Source organism: Trichoderma aggressivum, assembly GCF_033847375.1.
Source record: "Trichoderma aggressivum f. europaeum strain CBS 100526 chromosome Unknown scaffold_018, whole genome shotgun sequence".
NCBI classification, from domain to species: Eukaryota; Fungi; Ascomycota; class Sordariomycetes; order Hypocreales; family Hypocreaceae; genus Trichoderma; species Trichoderma aggressivum.
Genome location: NW_026946384.1, coordinates 453018 through 479673, shown reverse-complemented (window position 1 = coordinate 479673; position 26656 = coordinate 453018). Strand labels below are relative to the sequence as shown.

The window sequence follows — 26656 nt, the reverse complement described above, 5'->3', positions numbered from 1 at the left end:
GAACGTGTGAATAGCGAAATAAATGAATGTGGTTCAAGTTGGCCCTCTCCCTGGGCCAAGATGCAAAAAAAAAAAAAAAACAAGATGATAAAAAGAAAAAAAAGAAAGAAAAAAGAAACCCCGGAAAGGTGCAGCCCTGTTAGCGACTCCGACGGCCAAGCATCCTACTTAGCACATCGGATTGCTTCCCCAAGCTTTCCATGGTGTTTGTCCTCTTGCGTCGCCGGCGGTCCTTTGCGACGGTGGCGGCGTCGACAAAGGATTGCTGGACGGAGGTTTTGGAAGCGGAGCCGCGACGGCGGGCGAGGATGCCTTCGGTTGTGTTTGGGCTCTGACTCCGTCTGTGGAAGCGGAAGAAGGACAGAGTCGGGGATCCCGAGGAGCTGCTCTCGCTGTCGCCGTCGTCACAGTCTGAGTCTGTGTCGTATTCGAAGACGGAGATGGGGAGCGGCTCTGGGGGAGGCGGGGGGCGTAGTTGTGTGGTTGATTTATAGGGGCGGAGGGTTTGAGGCGAGGGCTCGACTTGGCTGAGGTTGGAGCATCGAGGCGTGAGGGTGGATGGATGGGGAGGCCGGGAGGAGAGAGGCGGAAGAGCTGGGAGCGGTGCGGTTGGTGGAGGAGAGGGAGGAGGAGGGTAGTAGTAGTAGTCCAGGGGGGTGGTTGGCCGTGAGCCGTGAGAGCTGCTGGGGCGTTGGAATACCACGAAGGTGGCGGGAGAGAAGGCCCTTGGGTGAGGGCTTGCTGAACGGGGATGCGAACCAGACGGCCTTGGAGGAAGAGGAGGAGCGTCTTGAGGAGCACGGGGAGCGTCCGTTGAGCAGACGGTGGAGAGTTGAGAGGTTGAGCTCTGTCTTGAGCATCTGCCAGATGGTATTGACACAATCTTGGGGAATGCTGAATATATTGGCGATGGTCTTCTTCTTGGCGGGCTATCGGAGAGCGGCCAGGAGCACTCCTGAGAGCGACGCCCCTGAGTTAGAGGCCGTCTCCTCACCTGATGAGGCGAGGCAATCAAGGCGGGATAGTCCTTCTGAGGAACCACAGGAGGGACAACACACTCTGGCGCTGTAACAAAAGAAGCCATTGCGTCGGCTCTCTTCGTTTGGTTGTCGTGAATGTGAAGATTGTCGTGAATGTAGAGTCCGGATTCCAGGAAGCTGTCCCAGAGCTCGTCCCCGTGGGCGTGGTACCGGATATCGTCGTCGTCTGCCGAAGCCTCGGAGTCGGTGCGGTCGTCAATCAGGCTGGGCAGCGGCGGCGACAACGACATGAACGGACTGGTCGGTGCCTGCGAGGCAAGCGACGTCCTCTTATCCTCAGCCTCATTCGACGATCTCCTGCTGTTGTAGGGGGTGCGGGCAGCGTAACCCTCGCTGCGAGGGTACGAGTAGTTTGCCACGGGGTAATATTTCGATACGAGGGTGAGCTGGGCGAGCTTGCTGGTTCGCTCCATGACACACAAACTCTTTTTTCTTTTCTTTTTTCTTTCGGGGTTTGTGGTTTCAATGCTTGTCTAAGGTTTCTCTCCGATTGGGGGGAAAGGGTTGAGATGTGACATGGGGGTTTTCTCCTGTCTTCTTTTCTCTTTCGTCAATGCTTTTTTCTGGTGGTCCAAGACTTGCGTACTGAGACTTTACAGTGAGAGGGAGGGTCGGGGAGCAAGGAGGCAGGCATGATATACAAATAGTCTGTGAAGAATACTCAATAAAAAGGCTACATAAACAGAATGCACAGGTGAAGATAAACAACAAGACATGCATAGCAGACGCCTTCTCGATCGGATGAGACATATTCTCCTCTGCGGGGCCACGACGAACACACTCACACACCCCCCTTTTGCTCTACTCTTCTTGCTCTTCTTCTGAGAAAAAAGTTCGTGGCGTCGCGAATGTCTGGGTTTGGGGCGAACGGAGGAGCCGCGCGCTGCCCTTGGACACGGGAAGCATTCCTTTGCCTCTCGAACTGCCCCCCCGGCAAACATTGAGCTCGAGGGGCCTGTGCTGTGGCTCCATCTGGGGGGGCGTATTTGTGCCCTCTTCTTCTAGGGATGAGAGAAATATTTCAGACTACATGTATGTACAAGTAACTCTGCAAGGCTCCTCTGGGTTTGCGGGTACTGGGTTTGCATTCTGGCTTGGCGAAAGGGGCGGAGGCGTTGCAGTGGGCAAACATGAGGGATGGATATTTTTCTGCATGAGAAGATGCAGGTGGTTTGGGAGTTTTGGGAGTTTGTTACGGAGGGAGAGCATGGACCGTGGGATGGTCCTTGTGGATAACGCGTTGGGTTTGTCTGTGTATAACGCGTTTCTTCTTCAAGGTTGATGACGGCGAAATATGATATGTGAGGTGATACTGGTATATACTCGAAGTGAGGTGATGGCGATTCTATCTGGAAACAATTGCATGTAGATACACTGTATAGACGGGCTCATTCTAGTCAGACTACCCAGAATGTAATTGTGTGTAGCATTCAACAGATACAGCAGCTCCCTCGTCTCTCCTAGTACCCATCAAGGTGCCCTCGTTGAGAAGGAAAAAAAAAGATGGACGTTGAATTCCGACCATCGAGAGATCGGCACGTCCGCGGTCAGACACCAGCTCCAGATCGGAACTCCCAGCCACGATAAAACGAGAACCATCTCCATCTACGGCATCGCCGTCGCGCTACCGCGTCCTCACCGGCAAACTCAACTGTGCAAAGACCAGGCAAACCGACGCCTAGCAAACGAACACGGGCGCGTCTCAGTCCTGAGTTAGTGGCGATGTGTAGGTACGTGTGCATGGCAAACAAAGCTACGTGTACAGAGAAAGGGGCCACATATACTCGTACAACAGTGTCCCTGCATGTGTAGGAAGTAGTTGTACAGTATCTGGGTAGACAACCGACTACCAAGTTCGACAAGTAATGGGATACTACGAGTATCATCGGTGGAAACTGGAACACTTCACGAGCTTATACATGTCCGTTACCGTATGTGTAAGTAGTCTTGGAGTCACCGGACCCTGCCTCCCAATGAGAGAGGGGGAGATCCCTGTCTGTCATTTTCTTAAACCGCTTCTCGCCCTTTTCCCAGCCTGCCGTCTAATCGGGGCCAAGCTTAGTTCGTTATCCCCGGTCGATCGGGATCCTCTTGACAAGGGTAGGGGGGTTGTTACTTGAGAGACCAAACTGAGACATGCGCATGTAGAGACTTGTGTGAGATCTGGATCAGGGCCCGGATTGCTTCCGCGAGAAATGGAGGCATCCAACCCCGGGGCTGGCTTTTTGCGTACGCTCAAGATGTGTTTCTAGTTGCTAGTGTAGGCTGCCTCTGAATGATGAATTACATGGATACTTCCTTTTCTTCTTCTTCTTCTCTCATGTCCTAATGAATCCAGTTTTAGAAAAGCTGGATATGGGCGGAGTCTATCAGTCTCTATAGATCCAACGAAAGCCATGTACATGTCCTGTGTTGTATTCAAGAGTCTCTCGCTTGCAATTGCCGTCAAATTGCAGCAAGAGACCTCATACTTGTGTGTTCCTTACCAATTGGTTCAGTCCCCTCTCACTCTATTGGGCAACACAAGGTTCCAGTATCTAGTCTGGTGTGTTGGTGATACAGACAATCGGGCCATCTACACGTGGCGCAAGAACATGGTGCATGCCGTGTAAAAGGTTGGCTCTGAAGAATGCAAAAGCTCGTCTCCATGGCTACGCTCCATGCTGGAGAGAGCTTCATAATTCCTGGGGAGACACAAAAGAGCACGTATGTATTCGTAGAAGAAGCCGCGCATTCGCGTACGGGTTTCTTCGGACGCGATGTACGATGGCTGGTAAAGGCTATCGCGGTTGAGATTGAGATTTCAGCTGCTGAACACATGGCAGGAATTACACTGATAAAGGGAATCTCGAGGGCTGTGCACTCTGTAATACATAGTACGACAATACGGAGCGATGATGCCTCGTATGGGAGAAATGTTGACGCGGTGTAATAATAAACGGTGCCAAACATGCCTTGTCACAACTCTAAAGATGTAGCTTTGGAACACATCTTTTCTTGGATCGTGTGTGAGAGTTGTGTTGACACCCATCCAACACATCAACACAGAATACGCTGCAGTATATAGCCTCGGCGTACTCGTGATATACTAGTGTGAGACGTAACCACCAGAGACATGGCAATAGCAACTGCGGATCGAAATAAAAGTGAATAATTGCGACAAGCTCTTTCAAATCTTTTGACTGGTCCTATGAGTCCTCTTGTCTGGGCATTCCATGTAGGTATCCTCGTGCGAAGCCCTCCATGTAAACATATTCGGGCCAACTCGCGGAGCTTACCCTACAGGCAGACAGCATGTTATAAATTTTGCACAATGGCACGCATCTCATTGCGCGTTCTTGGGAGAACTCACGCTACCCGGCTCTTTTTCTCTCCAATTGTCGTTATACTTGGTCATTTTCACGTTCACACCCATGTGGGTAGGGCCAATGGTGGCAAACATGGCATGACAAACGCAGGTCCCAGCTACTGTATCATGACACCATCCATTACCACATTGTGCAGAACACGGACACAATCCACATCCAAAACCCGCAATGCTGCATAAACACATCTAATTACGGCAAAACGTGACGTCGTCTAGGCGACCCTCGAACCAAGACCGCTGGGCAACCGGACAAGACGTCGATGCTTGCCAGCGATTGGCCCGCCGCCGTGAAGCTTCGGATATCGACTTATTTTAGGTGGTCCCGAGTCCGTGCCGTGCCGCGCCGCTGCTAGACAGGATTTGATACACGAGCCGTGGCACAATTTCCGCAATGGCAGCGAATTGAATGGAGAGAAGATGAACTGGCCTCTTTATTCGACGAGGCCGAGAGAAGAAATGAAACAGATTGATTACGGGATTACACCCAATGTCCTGCTCGTAACGGCCATGTGCGTGCCACGGACGGAGCGGCATGTTGGGCTGTGGAAGAAGCAGAAGCACAAGCAGAAGCTGTGCAACACACGCAGAGAGGCGCGCATATACGGGAGGCGCAACGCCTCACGGTGAGTTGTACAGCCTCGAGATGAAGATTCATGACGTTTGAGAATTCAAAGAGCCTGACTTCTTGGGCATCTTGGGAGCGATTTGCATTATGCGGCATTGTGTGAGTGGTACGCGCCAGGTACTTGTCTCGCGCCGTGTCTGGGCGTAACGAGCACAGGTTGACGGGTACTGATTTGGTACAGACAGACGTGGCGCTTGCGACGTGGCGGACTAACCATTAAGGTGCCAGCCTGACAAGATCAGCCTCGTTTAGCGGGAGATCTTGCTGGCACTGACATGACAAGCTGTGCTGTTCCGTCGTCAACCATCCATCTGCTGCATCTTGGTACGTTCGAGTCTGCCTTGGGCGGTGAGCATCAACAATGCCCATATCCCATTGAGTGCGAAATGGTCCATCCGAAGTATCTTCCAAGGATTGTGGCCAATTAAATCGCCACAAATTGAGAGTACACCAGCTGCTGCCAAAATTAGCCTCAATGGCAAGTCTCAACATTTAGTTTAGTACTTTGAGGTACATAACGTCAATGATCAACACGGCGATCAGGCGACCTGTTTGCTGGTAAGGAAAATCCTTTATTGTAATCAGGCGGTATAGAGACAAGGTGGATACAGGTACTTGGGTTGGACCATTTCGCACTCAAAGGGATGTGCGTCTCGTCACTCATTCACTGCCTCATGTTGTCATTGTCGACGCACTTGCATGAAGCAAGGTACAATGCATGCATCATGCATAGGACACATGGACGCCGATACCTGATACTACCTCTCCTCTCCTACGAGGACACAGGGAGAGAGACCCGAGTCAATGGCTACGGTTAGCAGACAGAGTTGGTTGCCCAAGAGCCCAGCCCGAGAACGTTCGAGTCAGGGATGGCCCTGGCCCCCCTCTCCCCCCAATAGATCCCATCTCGGCGATTCGCATCGCCTTCCCCGGCCCACCGAAGCCATCCATGGATCCCTCAGCTGGTGCTAGTGCTAGCAGATTCTGCTTAGCTGGGACCTGTGGAGGTTGGTTGATCCTCCAGCGCTGTACGTACGTAGGTCCTCAGCTGCGGGTTGCAGGCGGGACGATACACGATGCGGCCATGACGCCCGCGCGGAGGGCGCATGTACGTACACGCTCTGACGGAGCGACCTGTTGGGTACGCCGGAGGAGAGTCCGCCAGGATGGGATGGGATGGGATGGGATGGGGGCCGTGATGCAAAAGAGCTTGCCTTTCCATTGGGCCCGAGGCTGTGCCAAATCGCACTTGATCTTATCGTGTCCGCCTCCCATCCCATCGTCCAACGTCGACGTCCAACTCGCATCTTACCTCCAGAAACCGCTGCCTCCTTTCCAGCACATCCGCTGCATTCCCCTGAGACGAGATGCCGCGTCGGCTGTAAACAAAAAGTCAGCATTGGGCCTCAAACATGTGCCAGCTCGCCAGCCTGCAGCCTGAAGCTCCACCAACTGAGCTTTGCTGGCCGTTTCTGTGACCTCGTGGGGAACGAGCAAGGGGGAGGAGAAAAAAAAAGAGGACAGGAGAGAAAGTGGTTGCTTGCAATATACAGCACAACAACAACAGGTGTCGACCAGCACCAGCGCATCATCTCGTCTGCCTCGCCCAACACGACACCGGCCACCCCCTTCTCGTGCTTTTGGTTCTTCTTCTTCTTCTTCTTTGTTTTTCCTTTTTGGCGCATCGAAACTTGCTTGGGCCAAGGAGCCCGAGGCCAGCGCGGGAGGCATCCATCCAGGTTGCGCTTGGGCCGTCGCAACGGTCAACAGAGCCAGACGAGGAGAGAGAGAGAGAGTGCATCTGCACTTTTACCGCCAGTTCTGGATCTCGGGCCTGAAGGAGAAAAGAAATACTAATAACCGCTGCAATTTCGCCCACCCCGTCCATTCGTTTCTCCATCCATCCATTCAACCATCCATTCATTCAATCACTCAATCAATCAACTGTCCATTCATCCATCAGACGACTGGATCAATTCAATCTCTTTGTTCCCCCCTGTTCTGTTCTGGCGCTGACGAGCACTGGGACCGGCCACTATAAACGCTACCGAATCCCAGCTTCAGTTGGCCGCGCTTGCGCACTCCAGCCCCCCATTTTCCATTTTCCAGCCGGTTTTCCCCTGCCACCAGCTTTTTTTTGACATCACCGCCCTGGCTCTTTTCGCGCCTCTGCTCTGCTCTGCTTCTGCTCTGCTTCTGAGCACCTCCTGCGGGCAATTGGGTCTTCTGCCGCCTTTCGCTGCACGATTCACCTGCTTGCATATCGCGTCCGCCTTGTTACCCTTGACTCACGCAGCTTTGTCTCCAAAATCCTGGCGTCTGCGCTTATCAACACTCCCCCCTCGGCTTCTTTTGGCGCAAATCACCTCATTGCTGGTTAGAGTCTGGATAGCAACAATTATTATTATTATTATTATTAATTTGTTCATTGCTCTTGCTGAAGACGCTCGCTTCTAGGGCTCTTTGGCTCGTCGGCTACTCTACGGCGCCCAGTTCCTCTCCGAAACTCAACCCTGTAGTGGCATCCCATCGACAACCGCGCGCCCTTCCGGACTTCTCCCTCTCCTCCTAAACATCACCGCCGGTTAGCCTGGCGGTGATCAACCTCGCTCAACTTGTCTTTCCTCCCCCCGACGCTAGGAGGCGCCGCAGACTTGTCCCAACGACCTCCCCCCGTTTCTAACGACCGTTACGCGACCCACGAGAACACGCCTTCACCAACGCAACGCCAGCAGCAACAGCCTCTGCCGCAGCCTGCACAGGAGCCTCTCAGCAGGCTCTCCACCCCGTCTTCGCAGCGCAAATCTCTTCGCCGCACGCCGAAATTCGACTCTGCACCCAATCACCAGCCGGAGCGTCGGGTTCACATCGCCGCTGCCTCGGCGGGCTTCTACCCGAGCATTGTATCGCTTTCTCACGACTCCGAATCGTCCATAACTGGGCTTGGGTTGTCGCTGTTTGACGAGCCCAACGAGGATCAGCGCCAGCGACCCCAGACCCAGGAGCCGCGTCACCAACGCTCTAGCTCTGCGGGCATCCAGAACCCACCGGCAAGGCCTCAGCTTAGAGTCCCTCGTATCTCCAAGCATACTCACAACGCAATCCTTTACGCTTTAGAGGAGGCTCTCCGTCAACCTCGCCCCTTCACAGCCGACGAGATCGAAGAGACTGCCAGCATGTCTGACCTCATGACTGGTGGCCTTCCTGCCACGTCCAATGGCGCTGCCCTTGGCCCTGGTCGCATGCCCGCCGCTGCTCCCGCGCCGACGAGCTCGCCATCTGGCATTAAAGGTCCTAGGGCGATCATGCAGGAGCGAGCAGCGAGAGAAGCGCGTCAGAGGGCCGAAGCACGGCAGAGAGCCGAAGTTGAGCAGCAAGCATTGGAGAAGAGCCGTGCTGAACAAGAGGCGCGAGTGCAGCAGGAGACGGAGCGTCGCAATGCAGAGCGGCGCGCTGCTGGCGTTGCTGCTGGCCAAGGCATGACTGCCGAGGCTCAGCAATCTACTAACCCTTCACATATGGACCAGTCACAGGCTCCGCGAGCGAATGTCGCGCCCAACCAGACCCTACCGCCACAGCAGCGTCCGGCTCAGATGGCTGGCAACCAGCAGCACCATTCCCCTCCCCAGGCTTTCCCAGCGGGGAGCTCCTCATCGCAGCAGCATGCACCTGGGACACTTGCCGGCGACGATCCCACGAAGCCACGCAACTCGTTTCCCCATGCCTTTGAGCGATGGGAAACGTTGTCTGCTCATTGGGAGGGACTGACGAGCTACTGGATCCGCAAGCTTGAGCAAAACAAGGACGACATCAATCGCGATCCCATGAGCCAGCAGCTGGCGCGACAGGTTACGGATCTGTCGGCGGCTGGCGCCAACCTGTTCCACGCCGTGGTGGAGCTTCAACGCCTGCGAGCCAGCTCCGAGAGGAAATTTCAAAGGTGGTTCTTTGAAACGAGATCGGAATTGGAGCGCGCCCACGAGGTGAATGCCATGCTGGAGGCGGCTCTCGAAAAGGAGAGGAGGGATCGTGAGCAAGCAATCCGCGATGCTGTCGAGCACGAGCGCGGAGTGTCCAAAACGCAGAAGCAGCTGGTGGAGATGAGAAAGGAGCTTGCCATCTCAAAGGAAGAAGCCCGCCGGGCCTGGGAGGAACTCGGGCGTCGTGAACAAGAGGAGCGTGATAGGACCCTGTCTCTCCAGTCGGGGCACCCCACGGTCGTGGGCGGAGTTCAGGTTGTGCCAATGACCCAGGGCGGCGGCCCCAGTCGACACAGCAGCACCAGGGAGCAGGGAAGCTACCAGTCTGATTATCAACGTCCGACTTATTCCATCGAGCAGCCTGCCCAGGGCCGAGGACAGACCACCGCGGGAAGCAGCAGCTCCGGACAAGGACAATACCAATCTGGCCACCAGGAAGAACCGAGCCGTCGTGCAGGCGCTGGCTCCGAGGGCGGTTACAGCGAAGGTGAGTACCTTATCGATGCGCAGGGAAACTTCATCCTAGACGGGGACGGACTTAGAATTCCCTTCGCCGCGCCGCCCTCAACGTACACAGGTTCTGATTTGGATCCAGAAGACTACGACACCCCGGCCACGACAAACCCTAGCGGTGCCAACATGCCCTCGTCAACATCCGCCCCGCAAAGCCAATGGACCGGTGCCTACTCGAACCCTCAGGATTATTCCGGCCAGGGCTATGGGAATGCTGGATGGGAGGCGGTGCCTCGGCATCATCACCCTACTCGACTGAGCGACGTGATGGAGGAAGAGGATGAGAGAAGTCGGACCAGCGCCAGCCACAGCCGAATTTAGGAGATTGACTGACGCCACAGCCTCCTTTCTTCTCCTTCTTCTCCTTCTTCTCTCTCCACCCCCATCATCAACACCTAAATTCCTTCTAGCGTTGGATATTTTCGAAACGAACTTTGTTACATAGGAGGCGCAGTTGACCTTGTTACGACTACGAAGCCTTCCGGGCGCACATATTTGCATTTTGAACCGACGAGGGCCATGGGCTTCGTGCTTTGTCCCCTCGATTACTCTTACTCGCCACTACCCCCCCTTCTTACCCCTTTCTGCGTTAATAAGGCATAATTCCTTGGGATAAAGAAGACTCGCCACATTTGACATCGGTTCATGACTGCTCTTTGTTTTCTTCCCTGGGTATACATTTGCGACAGATATGACAGTTTTCATCCACCCCCCGAGCTAAGCATCAGCACCTTAGAAGAGCAAAGAAGAAAGGCCTGGAACCTGTTTGGTTGATACAACTACTTTTGATGATATGCTGCATTGACTTTGCATCTTGCATTATTCTGCACTTTGCGTCCTTTTTTCGTTTTCTGGGATGGATACTCCTCTTCGCCCCATGACCTTTTTGTTTTTATTATTTTCTTTCCTAGCTGAATTGATTCAGAGAAGAGTGTACGTGTTTTGTTTGAGCTTACCTTTTTTTTTTCTTGATTTTTTTTTTCGAGAATTACCGATAGATGAAAGATCGATGGGGTCGTTTTTTCTTTTTCTTTTCTTTTCTTTTCTTGTAATGTTCCTGCTGGAAATTCCCTTTGCTTGCTCGTTTGCTAAGCGGCGGAGTTTGAGGAGAATCAAAAACCGTTTTGGGGAGGGGGAGAGATGAAATGTTGTGCGAGATGATGGGAGAGAGAGTGAGGGAGAGAGATTATTGGGGGGAGGAGGAACGGAGTTGGGGCGTGATTTTTTTTTTTTGGCCTGAAGTGTATTCAATGTAAATGCCTAACGTTTATTCTTACAGGATATGATTATTCTTTTTTTATTTTTTTATTCTTGGGACTTTTCGAGTCGTGCGTGTATGTTTGTTTGATGTAAATGATGATGTGCGTCGATGCAGAGGGAGCTGGTGATTGATATGGGGATGCCATAAACAAGAAGCGGAAATCTAGATCCCATCTATATATGACACTATTATAAAACTAAAGCCATAGTATAATGTCTCATCTTTTTCTTCACAAAATGTACACATGCCGCAGATACACACCCATAGCGTAAAATAATAATAATCAAGAACAGAAGAAACAGGAGGCTCATCAGCTCTCGCTGGCGGCCTTCTTCCCCTTTGACCGCTTCCTCTTCTTCCGCGTCCCATCAACATCGCCAATAATGTTGCTCGCCCCCTCGCCCCCCGCGTCCTTTGTCTTGCTCTTCTTCTCCCGCCTTCTCCTCTCCTTCGGGTCCTCCTCCTCCTCTCCGCCGCCCTCCTTGCCAGCCACCCGCTCGAACCCATACGTCGGCCCCGTGTGCTCAAACTCGCCGCCAAAGACGTCCCTCCGCCACTGGCGCAGCCGAGCCTTCTTGCCCAGGTGCTTCCTGTCCCGGCGCTTCTTCTCCACGTCGCGAAACGTGGCGAGCTTCTTCAGCCCGGCGAACTCGTTGAGCACCTTGTCCGACGGCGCGAGCAAGATGTCGCGCGCCGTCAGGCCAAAGGCCTGTGGCGACGTCTCGCGGTACCGGAAGCCGCCGGAGCCTTCGCCCTTGAGCACGTCGTGGTCCGTGAGGTGCATCTTGGCGTCGACGAGAGCCTCGAGTTTTGTGCGTTCCTGGCGGGATTTCTTCTGAGATTCCTGGCGGGCCTTTTTGTGATCTGACGATTTGAGCTTTTTGGCGGATGGTTCGTCTTCGTCGTCATCAGCGTCATCTTGCGCTTCGTCGTCTGATAGAACAATGGTTGGCTTTTCGTCGCCGGCCTCGAAATCGGGGATAATGTCGTTGATGTCGATGTCGTCGTCCCACTTGGGCTTCTTGGGCTTCTTCTTCTTGCTCTTCTTGCTGCCATCTTCTTCGTCAATGTCAATCTCGTCGTCGTCATCTGAAGCGACATTGGCTTCGTTGATGGCGTAGTAACCGTCGTCGAACCACTTCTTCATCTCACCCTCCCACTTGTCATTCTCCCAAGCGTCATCCAGGAACTTCATCCACTGCTCATCCGTCAACTCCTTGCCAAACGCTCCGGCCGCCTGCTTAATCTTGCGAAGCTTGCCCTCGGTTTCCTCAAGCTTCAGTTTTCGTAGCCGGGCCTTGTCTTCACGGAGCTGCTCCTTCTCTGCCTCCTTCTTCTCGCGCTCAAGCTCTCTCTGGCGCTTCCTGCCCGTCTTTTCCTCTCGTCTGACGGATCGCGCAGCCGCAAAATCTCTGGCATATGATTTTAGAACCTCGTTGCTCTTTTCCGGATCTTCGAATCGCAGATTGTAGGCCTGCTCGAACTCTTCCGCCCGGTTGTCTTCTTCTCCATCGTCAGACTCAAACGCCTCCCATCTTGAGCCTTCATCAGCCACCCAAGCTCTCGCGGCCATGAAATTTGATAGGAAGGTTTCTGGATCTCTGTCTGCATTGTTCACATCGACTTCGGAGAGCTTCACGGCCTTTGCCCTGGAGGGGTGCAGACCGTTTGAATCTGTTTGTACTGGTTGTTCTTTCCGCTTAATGAAGCCGTCCTCATCTTCGTCCTCCTCATCTGAGTCTTCGCCCTTGGCGGCGTTGATCTCGGACAGAAGGGACTTTTTAATTGCGTCCTGCTCTTGCTGGTATGTCTTTGGCGCCTCGTCTTCGTCATCCGAACCACCAACGTCGCCTCTCAAGAGTTTCTCTCGCTGATAATCGCGAAGGAAAACTGGCTTTTCCTTCTTCTCCTTGGTCGTTGCTTCGGCGCTCTCGTCTTCGGGTTCATAGAAAGTAATATCCTTGTCGTAGACACGGGGATCTTTGTTTCGAATTGCCTGTAGCGTGGCGGAGATTTGAGCGTCCAGGTCTTCGGTTGCAAGGAAGCCATCTTCGTCTTCTGTCTCATCGGTAGAAGAGGAATCGTCATTCTCCCCCTCCCTCTTGAGCTTTTCTTCCACTTGTGCATGTTAGAGGGGAGAGAACATTTGTATTGGATGGGGGAAGTCTGATTGAGACATACATCTTTGCTTCTCCTCTCGTTTCTTGTTATGCTCGAAGCGGCGTGCGTATTCCTCGTTCACCTTGAAGCTTGAGCTTCCAATTGCTGCTCCATCATCTGATTCTGAGTCGCTGTCGTCGAGGAGCTTTCGTTTGTTTGGATTGGACGGCATGTCCTTTGATGCCGCCGTGTGTGGCCCGGCCATTTTGACGACTGTCTCTATTCCCAGCTTTCCGTTGGATTGAGAGTTCGCCCAGAGTTGTCGATGCTGGCGACAAGGTGATTATGCAAATCAAAAACTGCTTGAATCTTCAACAGGATTCGCGCCTGCAGCAGAAACTAGTCCTATACCAAACTTTTTTTTTTTTCTGCCGGCAGATCACCCAAAAGTTTGGCGGGGAGTGGCCGGGCATAGGCGTAACTTTTGGCCGAGGCTGCCCCGCCGAAAGCGACAGGTAGGAAAGCTCGGTACTCCAAAGCGGCTGTCGCACTGGGTAGAGAGTACTCAGTATGGCATGAGAGCTGTGGTGCTACCGAGAGTACTCTCTACCCTCCAGGCAGCTCGCCCTTCGTACCCGACAATGTGGCTGGTGCACAGGCTGGTTCGCAGGGACCTCGTCATCGTTGCGCCTCTTTGCCATGCAACCGGTACGAACTTTGGTACCCACTGGAATTTGCTTGCTAGAATAGAAGCAGCGCCATCCTCGCGCATACTGGCTGTACGATAGTCTGTACATACTAAAGAGCTCGCCCGCAGTTGAGAGGCAGCAATAAGCAATAATCCGCCAGCCCACGCGCATCGCCAGGCAAATCTGCACTCTTCTGCCCCTCCAAGAGGAGTCGCTTTTGCTGCATTTCCAGAGTCGCAAGCAGACGCCGCCGAAACGAGCCGGTAAAAGATGGCGGAAGCTCCCAAACCCAGCAGCAGCGTCAAGCTGGTGCTCCTCGGTGAAGCCGCAGTCGGAAAGGTCGCCAATCCTCGCCCGTCGATTTCGATTGCCCCGTGGTAGACAGAATGCATTATTGACTTGTGCTCGCAGTCGTCCCTCGTCTTGCGATTCGTCAACAACGACTTCCAAGAGAACAAGGAGCCGACTATTGGTGGTAAGCCATGCCTCCCCCGGCCCTCCCGCCAGCCCTCCCGCTCTCGTCATCAGCTAAACGGTGCCTCGCAGCGGCGTTCCTGACGCAAAAATGCAACCTGCCCACCCGAACCATCAAGTTTGAGATTTGGGATACCGCTGGCCAAGAGCGATTTGCCTCTCTGGCGCCCATGTACTACCGAAACGCCCAGGCCGCCCTTGTCGTCTACGACATCACCAAGCCCACATCCCTCGTCAAGGCCAGACACTGGGTCGCCGAGCTCCAACGACAAGCCTCGCCGGGCATCGTCATCGCCTTGGTAGGAAACAAGCTAGATTTGGCTGGCGAATCGAATGGTGCGAGCGAGGAAGCCTCGGGTGGGGAGGACGGCGATGCCCGCAAGGTGTCAACAGAAGAAGCCCAGTCGTATGCCGAAGAGGAGAGCCTGCTTTTTTTCGAGACGAGTGCAAAGACGGGCCACAACGTTACCGAAGTCTTCACAGCCATTGCAAATGCGATCCCCGAGACGTCTCTCAAGAGTGCGAGGGGAGCCGGCGCGGCGGGCGCAGCCAACCGGGCCGGAGACGAGCAGAGGGTGAACCTATCAGGACCAAGGGATGCCGGAGCAAAGGATGGATGTGCCTGTTAGATGAGAGACGTTTGATTTGTTATACAAGGACAAGGTACAAGCACCATGTTGTCGGTTGCTGTTGCTACCGTTGCTGCGCTACCCGTCAGATGAGGTCGGATTTGTTATGGCATGTCATTCGGGAGTCAGAGTCTTGCGTTCCAGGAGTCATTCGCGTGTTATAGTTTTGTGCGCCATATCTTTTCCATATTATTTAGACGCCCAGTTTCTGCTACAATAGTACCTCGCCAACGTCTGACTTTTGGGGTGGCCAACCAAGCTGGGAGCCCAGTGTTTCTGTAGCATTGCATTAGGGCCGGGAACTGTAAGTGATTGATGTCCAGCTATTAGATTATCAGGCAATCCCTCTGAGGCACAAATGCACCCCCCCGTTCTTCCCCGTCTTTGGCCGATGCTACCTTGTTGACCTCTCCATATCATGCCAATGCCTTTTGAAATACTGGTGATATATATTGAAATCTTGCTGCTGATATTTGCCGTCCACTGATTCGCCGAGGCTCCGGGCCAGGCCGTGATTGGCTATTTTGGTCGTCTTAATTGGCCACCTATTCGCCTCAAAACCAAAGCTGTGTAAAAAAAGCGAGTCAGCAGAATAGGCATCTGCAATTGCGTTATCACTCAAATCAGACTGCAATCCGAGGCTGCTATTACAGTGTAACCTTTGCCCAGATGCCACCCAGCCCGGCTCAGAGAAGCAGGCCGGCACGTGACGCCCTGATCGCTGCTAGCGGCTGCTTGTCGTAACTCGCCGTCCGCTGTCAGATCCACTTCTTTTTTTCGAAGCGCGTCAAACTCCTCACAAATCTCAAATCTTGCACCAGACTTTGTTCATAGGGGTTGACCGATTGTTGACTTGCGACTGTGGCCCGGTGCTGAATGATTTGTGGTGCCGCGGCTTATTGAGGTCACGCCGTGACGTGGCCCTGCTCTGCTTCTTCCGGGGCCTTGTTGGACCTGCAATCCTGGGATCGCTTGGGCTTTTTCCCTAGAAACCTCATGGTCGTCAAGCGCAGATAGACCTGGTGCTGGCGACAATGGCCATGTCCATTTCCGAGGCTCAGGCTGAGCTGATCAAGTGCGTTTGACTGTTTCTTCTTCTTTCACCCCCTCCTGGCTGAGTTTCCGCTGTGCAATGCAATGCAAGACACTGACTGACTGGGCACGCAGCTCGTTGGCTCCCGACGATATCCCACACAAACTACGATGCGCCAACTGCAGCAAGCTGGCTGTCAACGCCCTACGGCTGCCTTGTTGTGAACAGGCCATCTGCGAAACATGTACGTTCGTTTGGTCCAACTCTGTTGTTGACCAAGACTCTTTCGGACCGGCTCTAATCGTGGATAGGCCACTCGAACCTCCCCCAGTCGTGCCCCGTTTGCGAGCATTCCCCGTTGTCCGCTACGGATTGTAACCCTAACAAGTCTCTGCGCACTACCATCAGAGTGTTCCTGCGCACGGCGGAGAAGAAGCGAGAGGCATCTCGGCCAAAAGAATCCAATGACTCCGCGCCTCCGACACCGGTCGACGCACCGAAACCATTGCTACCCGACGAGGGAGCCCCTGCCTCTGTAGAAGGGCCGGCCGAGAAGACGGTGGATGCTGGTGGAGAAGCGCCTGTACAAGATACGGCGCCGCAGCAGGCTGATGAGCTAGCCACTGGCCACGAAGAGGAGAAACAGGTATGAGCTTCACCGTTGATCAGCCAACCAAACCCGTGATCAATATGCTAATCTACCGCATCGCCTGTAGCAGGAGGCGGCACTGAACAGCACGGAAGAGCCCTCGGAGGGGCAACCGACTGCTACTACCGAAGCTCAGGAAGCCGAGGGCCTCGCAGATGAAGGCGATGGCACAGCCAATAGTCAGGAGCAAAACGCGGTTCCCGAGGGTGACGATGGTGCCGACCAAACCGGCAACGACCAAGAGCAATATGGCGCATCTGATGCGGCGAATGGTGGATTTCAACAGAACATGATGTTTCCTGGTGGAGATTTCAACCAAATGCAAATGATGATGGCCATGCAAAATGGAATGGGGCCCAATTCGTTTGGTGGGTTTCCTATGATGGGTAAGGCTCCTCACCGTCCTGGCTTTCCCCATTTGAAGCACTGTTCCAAGTTACTAACCGCACTATAGGCATGCCGGGAATGGGCATGGACCCGATGCAGAACATGTACATGAACGGAGGCTTTCAGGGCATGAACGGCATGGGGGGCTTTGGAGGAGGATTTGGACAAGGCTCCAATGATAACTGGAACGGTGCACAGTCATGGAATTTCGACCAAAATAATTACAATCAAAATGGCCCAGGCATGGGAACTGGTGACTTTGGGAATTTTAACTCAGGATTCCAGACAGGATACAATCAAGGTAATTATGGCCACTTCAATGACTATCGTCGCAACAACTACGGTCGTGGCCGTGGGCGCGGCCGCGGATTCTACGGGGGGTATGGCCGGGGAGGCTACCATCAACAAGGCGGCGCCATGAACTATCATGACCAGGGCCAACATCCCCAGTACAACCAAGGACAAGGGGCAGCAGCCTTCCAAGGCCAAGGTGACGCTGGCCAGCAACTGACGTCGACGGCGGCAAGTGCTCAGGCTGACGAGAGCGCCAACGAAGGCGCGAGCCAGGCCAAGGCTATCGATGCCCAAGGTACTGACGGGTCCAAACAAGATCCCTCCGAATCTGCATCTCGTGAGACCCTAGGCAATGAAGCTTTTCCCGCAGGCGCCATGCGCTCGTCGACAGCCCAACCAGACGGATTTAGTATGCAGAACCGAAATGGCGTGGCGGCCATCCGCTCCGTTTTGACGGCGTCGGATGCACCTATTAATGCTCCCAAGGGCCCTAAGGCCATGCGTCAAGGATTGCCCAATACTAGCCTGCTGAATCTGCGAGCCAGGGGTTTCCAGGTGGAAGATAGCGGCCTGCCTGTGCAAAAACCCGCTGCCGTCATATCACAGCCGCCGCAAGCACCGCCGTCGAACCCAACTACTCAACCGGGCTCTAGAAGTAGTACCCCTAACCTTGACAAAGTGCGAGACCGTGATCCCAACCGTGATCGCAGCAAGGAGCGGCCCAAAGATCACGATAAACGTGACAGAGCGGGGGCAACCGAGGACCCTAATAGCGCTCAGGAGAGAGACCGGGAGCGAGACCGAGTAGATCGCGACCGAGGCAGAGAGCCAGAGCGCTCCGGCTCGAGAATTAGTAGTAGAAGCCGAAGCCTAGACCGCAGCAGCCGCAGCCCAAGTCGCAGCCGTGGACATAGGGGCTCCCACAGGCGACAACGGCGTCAGCCATCCGAGTCTGTAGGAGAGGGAGACAAGGATGACTCTTACCGCCGGAGGAAACACCGGAGCAGTAGAAGACATTACTACGACGAGGACGACGAGCAGTCTTCTCAACGGCCAAAGGAGGACAAGGCAGTTGAGCGGTCCAGATCGGCCTCTCCCGATGATGCCAAACGTTCCAGCCACCGCAGCCGCAAAGATAAAGACAAGGACCGAGACTATGAACGGCGCAAGGACAAGTACAGAGAAGAAGAGGATGATCGCCAAAGATTGAATCACCGCTCATCTCACCGGGACCGGGGAGACTACGAGCACGCCTCCAGACGTCACGACAAGGAGAGAGAGCGCGACAAGGATAGCAGCAGTGGCCGCAAGGACAAGGACCGCAAGGACCGATACCGAGATCGGGATCGAGAACGAGAACGAGAGCGAGATCGTGATCGGGACAAGGACCGAGACCGAGACCGAGACCGAGACTACGGCAGCCGACACGGAAGTGGCAGTAGGAAGCACTCGGTCGATGGCACTGCCACTCCAAGCGGCGACAAGGGCTTTGACCCGCCCACGGGGCCGCGTGGCTTTGACATCAAGGGGGGCCCTCGAGGTACCGGGGCCGGCTCCGCCCCGCAGAAAGATGCGCATACTCTGGAAAGAGAAGCGCGGAATCGCGAGCGTCTGCTGAAAGAAGCCCAGCGCATGGCCGGGCTCGCGGGACTGGCGGGCTCGAAACGTGGCCGAGACGATGCCGATGACGGGGGGCGCAAGGGGCGACGCAGCCGGCGTAATGACGTTGTCGACGGCGACGGCGAGGAGCGGATGCGGAGGCTGGAGGCTGAGAGGGAGGGAGGACGCTGGGGTTAGAAACCGTTCCGGGCGGAACCGAAACGTGGTGGAAGTTGGCCTGGGAAACGATGATAAGTTCTGGATGGCACGGCGTTAACATGCCCGCCACACCTGGCCCGAGAAGCAGTGAGAGTTCTCGCTAGTGGAATGGCATGGACTTTGCATAAGTATCGATGAAGAAAAGTATCTGAACGGCCGCCAAGGAGGTTACGAGAGAGAGACGCACTCAACTTGGCTGGAACTTGAATGACGATGGGGCACATGTCCGACTCCAGATACAATTGGGAGCCCAAAGGCTAGCATGCGTGTAAATACATACATATATGGCATATGAAATAGCCCAAAAAAAACAATCTTGCATTTATTTGACTCAATACTGTTTCAGGCATATCGTGAAGACAGACAGAATAACTATACAAGTATTGGATCAATATTTGTTCATGGTTAAATAAGGTAGGTAACATTTCTCTCTCCTTCTAGGCTTTGTATTTTCGCCCCCCTCTCTCCAAAAAGCAACGCCGGTCGCATATATGCTATATGTATAGCTAGAAGTGCTCAAAATGTAGCTCAAGTATATTCCAAGTTTTTTTCTTCTTTTTGCATGTCCATCCCTTTTCAGTTATGGACCAACATATCCCCCCCCCCTCTTTTCAACTCGAATGTGACAGCGATCCCACACACTTACATTCCCCCTCCTTATTGGCTTTACCCTCCCTGAGAAGGCTATGATTCGCCTAGTATATACCCTGAGTGCGATATTGGAAAGTATCATACCTAAATTTGAGCACATTAGTCTTTCCGTTTCTTCCCCAGCCAGAATAAAAAAAAGGGGGGTGGGTCTATATAACTCACAGTCGCGTGTAATAACTGCCGTACGACTTGGCAATCAAGTCCGTCTCGACAAAGTTCTCCGCCTCATCGGCACTGAGATGAAGCTGGAAGCGCTGGCGGAGCGTCGTCGTGGCGTGCGCGACGCCGACGGCGAAGCAGGGCATTTTCGAGTCCCGGCCCATCATGGCCACCAGGTCGATGATGTAGTCCGCTGACCGTCGGAGGGCTAAAAAGAGAGCTTTTGTTAGAACCAACATCTTCTTTTGGGTTTCCAAAATGGAAAATCAAACATACCCTGAAAAGCTTGTTTGCACAACTTTTTATAATCTTCATAGTCTTGCGACCCCACTCCGCCAAGGACCTCTACGTATTCGTGTGTAAGCTTGAAAGGCGCGGCCTCAAACCCAACCGATCCGGGCGAGTTGGAAAGCATGAATCCAAAGTCGATGTGAATAATGTGGCCCTCGCTGTCAATGAGCACGTTGCCGTTATGCCGGTCTTTAAGCTGGAGGATGTAGGAGATGATGCTGTACGCCGCCAATGAGCGCTTGAACGCCTCGAGTCCAGCCTTGTAGGGCTTGCTGTCGGGCTGGCCAAAAGCCTTGATGAAGTGGTCCTTTAGCGTGGCAATTCGATGCCGGGGGTTATTCCCAGCCTCAATGGATGCGAGCGTCAGACTTCGCTTGAGCGAGTGCAGCGACACGCCGTTGGCGATGGTTTCGATGAGGCCAGACGACTCTCCGGTGACGAGAATGCGCATCAACTTGACCCAGACGTCCACTTTTGCATCCTTCCAAATCTTGTGGCAGACATCGATGAGCTGACACGCGAAAGCCTCTTGCCGCAAATCGGCACCCGTCTTTACAATGACGCTCACGAGATCCCAGTTCTTCATCCATCCGTAGGGCGACGACTTGCGAATTCGCTCCTTCTTGGCCTCCCAGGCTTCTCCAAAGACAGCCGCACTAGGGTCGTCGCGATCACCACGGCGCTGGACACCTCCCGTCTTGATGTCGTTCTCCATCCTTTCCCTGCCCGCACTAGCGTTGATATTGGGGTCAATTGGTGCCGCCTCTTCTTCGTCCAGATCCGGGTCTATGGCCTGGATGGCGCTGGCCGTGCTGGCCTTGGCCATGATGGTGTCAAACGTAGGGCCGTGCTCATCGGCGTCAAAGCTCTGCTCCTCGAGACTCTGCATGCTCGCAATGATCTTGGCTCTAATCGCGGCCACTTCGTGCTTTGGTCGTTTGCCGCTCGTGGCCTCAAGCTGAGCCAGCATCTGCGACGCTGTCCTCATGTGAGTAGCCAATGCCGAGAAATCTGGCTGGTCGGCGCGAGCCATGTTGAGCGTCATCCGCCGCCGAGAGCCAGGACTAGGAGATCTGGACGAATACGGCCCTGACGTCCGTGGCGTAATGGCATCCAGTGTTGTAGACGCGGTTGTTGCCCCGCTGGAGAATCGCTGGTCGTTGGAGTGCTTTGAGTGGTAGCCGATGGAGGAAGGCTCGTCATCGAAAGCCTTGAGGAGCGGCGAGCTCCCCAAATCACCAGAAGTTGGTTCGAACACGCTGTCTATAATTGGCTCGGGAGGCGGGACGATCTGAGCGGCTCTGGGTATCTCTGAAGAGAGGTCGAACAGTCTTTTTGAGGGCCCGCTGCCGCCAAGGAGACTGGTCAACAGCCGCTGGTTATCCGGGACCTCGGGATCAAAGCTAAAGTCCTCTCTCAGCACCTCGATCATTAGTAAATATGGCACCTTCTCAGCGCTGTTCAGGACCGTTGCCTCAGCGGGATTGAGCCGTACAATTCGATGATGGCGACTCTTGCCCGGCGCCCCGTCGATCAGCGTTGGCGGGCAAATGATGGGGATATCGATTTCAGCTGGCAAATCTCTTCCAATCAGGGCCAACTCAGCTCGCAGAGCGCTCATACGGGCAGGTTTCGGCACGGCGACCAGTCGGTTGGAGATGCCTTCAAGGGCGGACAAGAACTGGGTTTGTGATCTGAAGTAATGTTGCCTCAGGAGCTGTGATTTCTGGGCCGGTGACAAGTTTGTAGCGCCCAAAGCCGATTTGAAGTGGTGAGAATGCCTTCTATGGATGCCATCTGTAGGCCTTGAGTTTACCCCCGCAGAAACGGGAGTTGCTGGCCGGGATGAGCCTCTTGGGGACGGTAGAGGCAGAGAGGCGGTGCTGAGCCTCGCTTCCAGGGATTTCATATCCAGGGCAGACGGTCTTTTCGAGTCCGGGTTCAATGGTGAACGAGAGACTGGTGCTTGGGAATTCACTCGTCGTGATGAAGGTCGGCTGTCCAGCGCCAGGCTGTTGTCGGATGCGCTCGGGGATAGCGGCTCCTTGGCCCGCCGGGGTTTCGAGATCGGACTGGTGACGGTGTTTGCCCTCGTAGGCTTTGTCGAGGAAGCCTTTGCCGTGGGCTTTGGGGTTTCGCTTCCGTCCGAGTTATCCTCTGTAATGGGCTGCGGCTTTCGGGCCTGCGCGACAGCAAGGGGGCCGGCCCATCTCGGTATCATTGGCAGGGCCACGCTCGCAAGGACGAAGCTGGAGAGCACCGTGACGGGCAGGACGTTTTCCTTGATCTTGTGGTGCCGCGCAGTGTCTGCAAGTCCAAACACGATGTGCTGCACCTTGTTGTAGACTCGACGACATGTCTGAAAGGCATTAGACTGCGGGTTCGACGACAGATCATGCAGATATGTCTGGAAGAGCCAAAACGTCTGTAGCAAGCAACCAGGTCAGCATTCCGGTGGGCGCGAACAAGCCTTGTGCCGTTTCCTTCTCACGTCGCACTCGGCGACCTATTTGGCCTTTTTCGGAATACGTACCAACAATGCGGCGGTCACAGACTCCTCGCATAGATCCAACAGGAACTCCTCTAGAGCCATTGACTCGTTGTCGACGCTTATGATGAGGTGGCATAGCTGCGGCAGGAAGAACTCGATGTCCTCGTAGGGGAACTGTCGCAGCTTGTTGCACAAGACATAGTGAATGCCTACATGGTCGGCATAGCGGCTACGAGGCAGCAAAGGGTACGGGTCAGCCTATACACACAAAAGCTTTTGCTACTGCCGAGCTGCCGGAGCTATGCAAAAGCTCCAGGACAAAGAAAGACGGCGACTCACGACAGGTAGGAGACGGAGAGGAAGGGATTCGCATTGAAGACGTCGGATTCGAGGAATCGCTGCAGCAAGTCCCACGACATTGGGTCGCGCTCGGCAGCAGGCAGACGCTGAGGGATGAGAAGGATCGAATTGGCGGTTGCGATGGCGGTGCCTCATCTAGATGAGGGCGGAAGGCGAAGCAGGATTCAGCCGGTCTCGCATGGCTCTCGAAGCGGGGGATTGGAGACGGAAGAAGAAGCCAGCTCGATCGTTGTACTCGTATGTACGGGACAGCAGCGCGCAATACAACTGGCGGACGCAGGAATGGGGTGACAAAGTAAGAACCAGGAGGGGAGAAGTAGAGTAGAGCAGAAGTAGAGCAGAAGCAGAAGCCTTGGCGTTGGAGGCGGCGGACGAGGCGGAGATCAATCAAAGTCCCAAGTCCAAGTATTTGGGCCTCGCACAATACTTGGTGCAACACAATTGGAGGAGTTTGAGTGAGCTGTCCACTTGTTACCGCTTTAGTGCCTGACGTTTCTGGCGGCTACCACATTCTACATCAGTAGCACTAACATGAACACTTGGCACCTCTCCAGCTGTTTTAGGGGTCCGCCAGGGGGAGCTGCGTGTTTAGAGGCGTCTATTGGAAAATGGTGGCACCGTTTCAATTCCTCTCGGGCTGCCGTATGACGAGCTTCAATTCTTTTAGCCCGAGTTGGTAGGTGAGTTTGCTTGGCCGCAGAAACATTGGCCGTGGGCGTGGGCGTGGGCGGGAACACGAAGAGTCCGCCCAGCCCACGCTGGAATCATTCGTATATACGAGTACCTTACATGCCATGTAATCAATCAATCGTCAAATTAAATCAAACTGCTGATGCCTAGCACTATGTGATTTACAATTCAAGCCCTTGCAATAGATTGTGTCTGGTGCTTAATTCCGTGAAACAGACACCAGACACCAGGCAAATGGACTTTTCGGAGCCCGGAGTCAGGAAAGTCTGCCCTCCGAAGTCCTGGCCAAGCTGCCTCTCGACTATCCAGGATACGTTGACATGGGAAATTGAACTTGTCCGCAGCCACTGTAAAACTTGCAAGCATCTCGCAACCCAGCATCGTGGTCCTACGGAGTGCAGCAGTTGTCCGTTCAAGCGGATGCGATACGCATGTACTCAATTGTACGCGCATGCCCATATGCAGCTAGGTACCTAAAGTTGACCTGACCTGACTCTGCTGCACGCACTCCCGGCCGAGGGCTGGCCAAACCCGTAAAGTCCCCTGAACGCTTATTACTCGCTCACCATCTTAACACCATATACCGAGTATAGCCTTAGTACCTACCTATCCAATGCAATGCAGTTTGAGCTCATCTGATCTGATCTGGGCCACCACCAGCAACACACATACACACGTGCATAAACGGCGGCATTTCGTACGCCGCATAGGATTCAGGTTACAATTGTCTTGCGCATTAGCAGACAGACACAGAAGGGCGCCGTTGTGAAGACAAAAAAACATGGATCTCAACGGCAATACAATACGGATCGTGGACAGCTCCGTTTCGCCGTCGCAGCCTGCTCGTGAAACGCAGCGGCTTCACCCGTCACAAGCCATCCGCTGTATCAGAAACCCAAACCTTGCAAGGGGTATCTTGCGACTTGCAAGCCGCACGCGCATTTCTGTCTTGTTCGTCTTTAGCTGGAAAATACCACCAAGGTAGTGAAAGGTGAAAGTTACTACTAGGTAATTAAGTGGACATGTGGCAATGAGAGAGAGAAAAAAAAATGATTACAGCACCAAGACACCTCACGTAGTTGTCGTGCGCATCTAGGTAGGTAGAGGGCCGCACAACTACAAAGCCATCTAGAGTTCCACCGCCATCCCGAATATGTCCGTCCCCAACGCCGTTGTATGATAATCACAATATGGTATGTTTTTATGCCAGTAAACGCCAGTCGTCAAAATCTTCGTACCCGTCATCAAACGTGCGTGTTCGAGGTCATTGTACCTTCTTACGACGGCCACCTCTGCCTCGCTTCTTGGGCTCCTCCATCATCTCTTCGTCGGTTTCGCTCTCGGCCTTGGCCTTGGACTTGCTACCCTCCTTCTCGTTCTCCACGCGGCCAACAATCTCTCTAAGAAAGTCCCACTGCTCGTCCGCCTCCACCACCTGCTTCAACATGGACGCCGTGACTCTCTTAGAACCCTTGTCCTTGGCAACGTCTGCGCTCTTTGTCACGAGCTGGATCATAAACAGCTCCAATGCCTTGCCCACAGCAATGGGCGTTTGCTGAGCGACCTTGCCCACCTCCTCGTCGGCCTGCATGATCCGCTTGATCCGGGCCGTCGGGAATTTTGTCCGGACAGGAGACGGCTCGACGGCTGGCGTAGGGGGCGGAGGCGCCACTACCTTTCGCGGCGGCATGTCTGAAGACGAGGACGAAGGCAGGACGGCGCTTCCGAAAGATTTGTAGGGTCCGTTGGGCGTGGCCAACGGCGGCAGCGAAGGTCTGAAGACTCGTTCGTCAGGCCTGTACGATACGGGAGGTGCGGCGTTTTGGCCTTGAGCCTCGAAGCTTTGCGCTCGCTGGGGTAGAGAGGGCGGGAGATAGGGCTCGTATTTGGGCTGGCCGGTGGGCGTCGCTACGGGGGTTTGGGGATAGGCGCCGTAGGGGGGAGGCACGTAGTAGGAGGAAGTGTCGGCTCGTATGGCTCCAAAGTGGTCGGCGGGAGGCTGTATTTTATATCCAGACTGGCTGTGGCTTGCTGACGCTTGGAGTTGATGAGGTGCGGCCTGGGTGGGGCTGCCCGAGAAAAACGACGACAGGTCCGGCGACCGTGGCGCGTAATTCGACGTTTCCTCGGCCGACATTGTTATGTTTTTTTTTCCAGCGGCCGTTTAGCGCTGCTTTAGTGCATCAACCTCGCCTGCTCAGGGCAGTGGCCTGCGCAAATCAGTGACCCGGGAAACAATGGACCGGCCACCAAGATTCCCCTCCGACAGGGAACCTCCGTCGCTTTTTTCCTTTTTCTTCCCCAAGTCCGCTCCCCTTGCAGCGACGATTTTTCTGCAGCGGCGGCGCTAGCGCTGGCTGCAGCCGATTTTCAATGCAAAACGGTCAATCCAATGACAGGCTCGACAGGCTGCGGCGAGGTTGCTATGCTGAGCCGATGCCGAGTTCGAGTTCGCGGGGGATAAACGCTGGCGATGCCCTTTTTCGCTGTTGGTTGAGCAGGGGCTGGCTGGGCAGAACCCAGACTAATCTAATGCACGGATGGATGGTGGATTACTTCTTCTCTTGTCGCTTTCTCTTTCTCTCTCTCTTGACTCTTGCGCTGTCCTTTCGTGGTCGCATGCCTTCATTTGGTTACTCAACTGGACGGGTCGCTGGCAGACAGGCGGCGGAGGCGACGAGGTTTGTTTTAGGGATGGGACGAGGCCAGCTTATTTGAGAAGGTTCTTTTATTCAAAGCTAGACATCTAGCTATTGATGAGGAAAAAGAGGGCCTGTTCTCAGTTGATGGGTTGAGTCGCCTTTTGTCCTTGCCAAAGCCCCTTCTCTCTTCTTCCCTCTTTGTTTAGAAACGCTCTCCCGGTTTTCTTTCGCTAGTGGGGAAAAAGGGAAGGCGACCAGAAAGATCCTGCCCAACGAGTCTTGTGCGATTTTTTTCTTTATTTCTTTTGGGGAGTCAGACGACGCCTCGGCAATATTTCAGCCAAGAGGGGTGAGAGTGAGAGCAAGAGTGAGAATGGGGGTGAGGGTGAGAGAAGATGAGAGTGAGAGTGAGAGAAATATTCTGGGGGGGGGGGGGGGGGGGGATAAAGTAATATGGCGAAAGCTAATTATTTTGAAACACCAGGCCCGGACACCGAAATGTCACAGAAACGG

The 26656-nt window shown here is 54.2% G+C and overlaps 7 protein-coding genes across 7 annotated transcripts; 3 read left to right on the top strand and 4 right to left on the bottom strand.

The window, feature by feature from the left end:
• Nucleotides 1-139: 139 nt before the first annotated feature.
• Nucleotides 140-1453, bottom strand: Triagg1_5335 (uncharacterized protein; the record flags this gene model as incomplete). The annotated part of the gene is made up of 1 exon (XM_062899838.1): nt 140-1453. The coding sequence occupies one exon, from the start codon at nt 1451-1453 to the stop codon at nt 140-142; it is 1314 nt and encodes a 437-aa protein (XP_062755809.1).
• Nucleotides 1454-4863: 3410 nt separating this feature from the next.
• Nucleotides 4864-9846, top strand: Triagg1_5334 (uncharacterized protein; the record flags this gene model as incomplete). Its single annotated transcript, XM_062899837.1, has 6 exons — nt 4864-5030; nt 5316-5356; nt 5854-6140; nt 7091-7408; nt 7490-7616; nt 7673-9846. The coding sequence occupies 6 exons, from the start codon at nt 4864-4866 to the stop codon at nt 9844-9846; spliced, it is 3114 nt and encodes a 1037-aa protein (XP_062755808.1).
• A 1250-nt stretch (nt 9847-11096) lies between these two features.
• Nucleotides 11097-13151, bottom strand: Triagg1_5333 (uncharacterized protein; the record flags this gene model as incomplete). Its single annotated transcript, XM_062899836.1, has 2 exons — nt 11097-12904; nt 12968-13151. 2 exons carry the CDS (start codon nt 13149-13151, stop codon nt 11097-11099), a joined length of 1992 nt encoding a protein of 663 aa, XP_062755807.1.
• A 694-nt stretch (nt 13152-13845) lies between these two features.
• On the top strand, nt 13846-14678 carry Triagg1_5332 (uncharacterized protein; the record flags this gene model as incomplete). Its single annotated transcript, XM_062899835.1, has 3 exons — nt 13846-13914; nt 13987-14050; nt 14122-14678. 3 exons carry the CDS (start codon nt 13846-13848, stop codon nt 14676-14678), a joined length of 690 nt encoding a protein of 229 aa, XP_062755806.1.
• A 1034-nt stretch (nt 14679-15712) lies between these two features.
• On the top strand, nt 15713-18838 carry Triagg1_5331 (uncharacterized protein; the record flags this gene model as incomplete). Its single annotated transcript, XM_062899834.1, has 5 exons — nt 15713-15753; nt 15846-15955; nt 16023-16357; nt 16428-16746; nt 16815-18838. The coding sequence occupies 5 exons, from the start codon at nt 15713-15715 to the stop codon at nt 18836-18838; spliced, it is 2829 nt and encodes a 942-aa protein (XP_062755805.1).
• Nucleotides 18839-19668: 830 nt separating this feature from the next.
• Nucleotides 19669-22870, bottom strand: Triagg1_5330 (uncharacterized protein; the record flags this gene model as incomplete). The annotated part of the gene is made up of 4 exons (XM_062899833.1): nt 19669-19877; nt 19946-22385; nt 22494-22680; nt 22791-22870. 4 exons carry the CDS (start codon nt 22868-22870, stop codon nt 19669-19671), a joined length of 2916 nt encoding a protein of 971 aa, XP_062755804.1.
• Nucleotides 22871-24765: 1895 nt separating this feature from the next.
• On the bottom strand, nt 24766-25638 carry Triagg1_5329 (transcriptional regulator family: Histone-like TF; the record flags this gene model as incomplete). The annotated part of the gene is made up of 1 exon (XM_062899832.1): nt 24766-25638. The coding sequence occupies one exon, from the start codon at nt 25636-25638 to the stop codon at nt 24766-24768; it is 873 nt and encodes a 290-aa protein (XP_062755803.1).
• Between the last annotated feature and the right edge of the window lie 1018 nt (nt 25639-26656).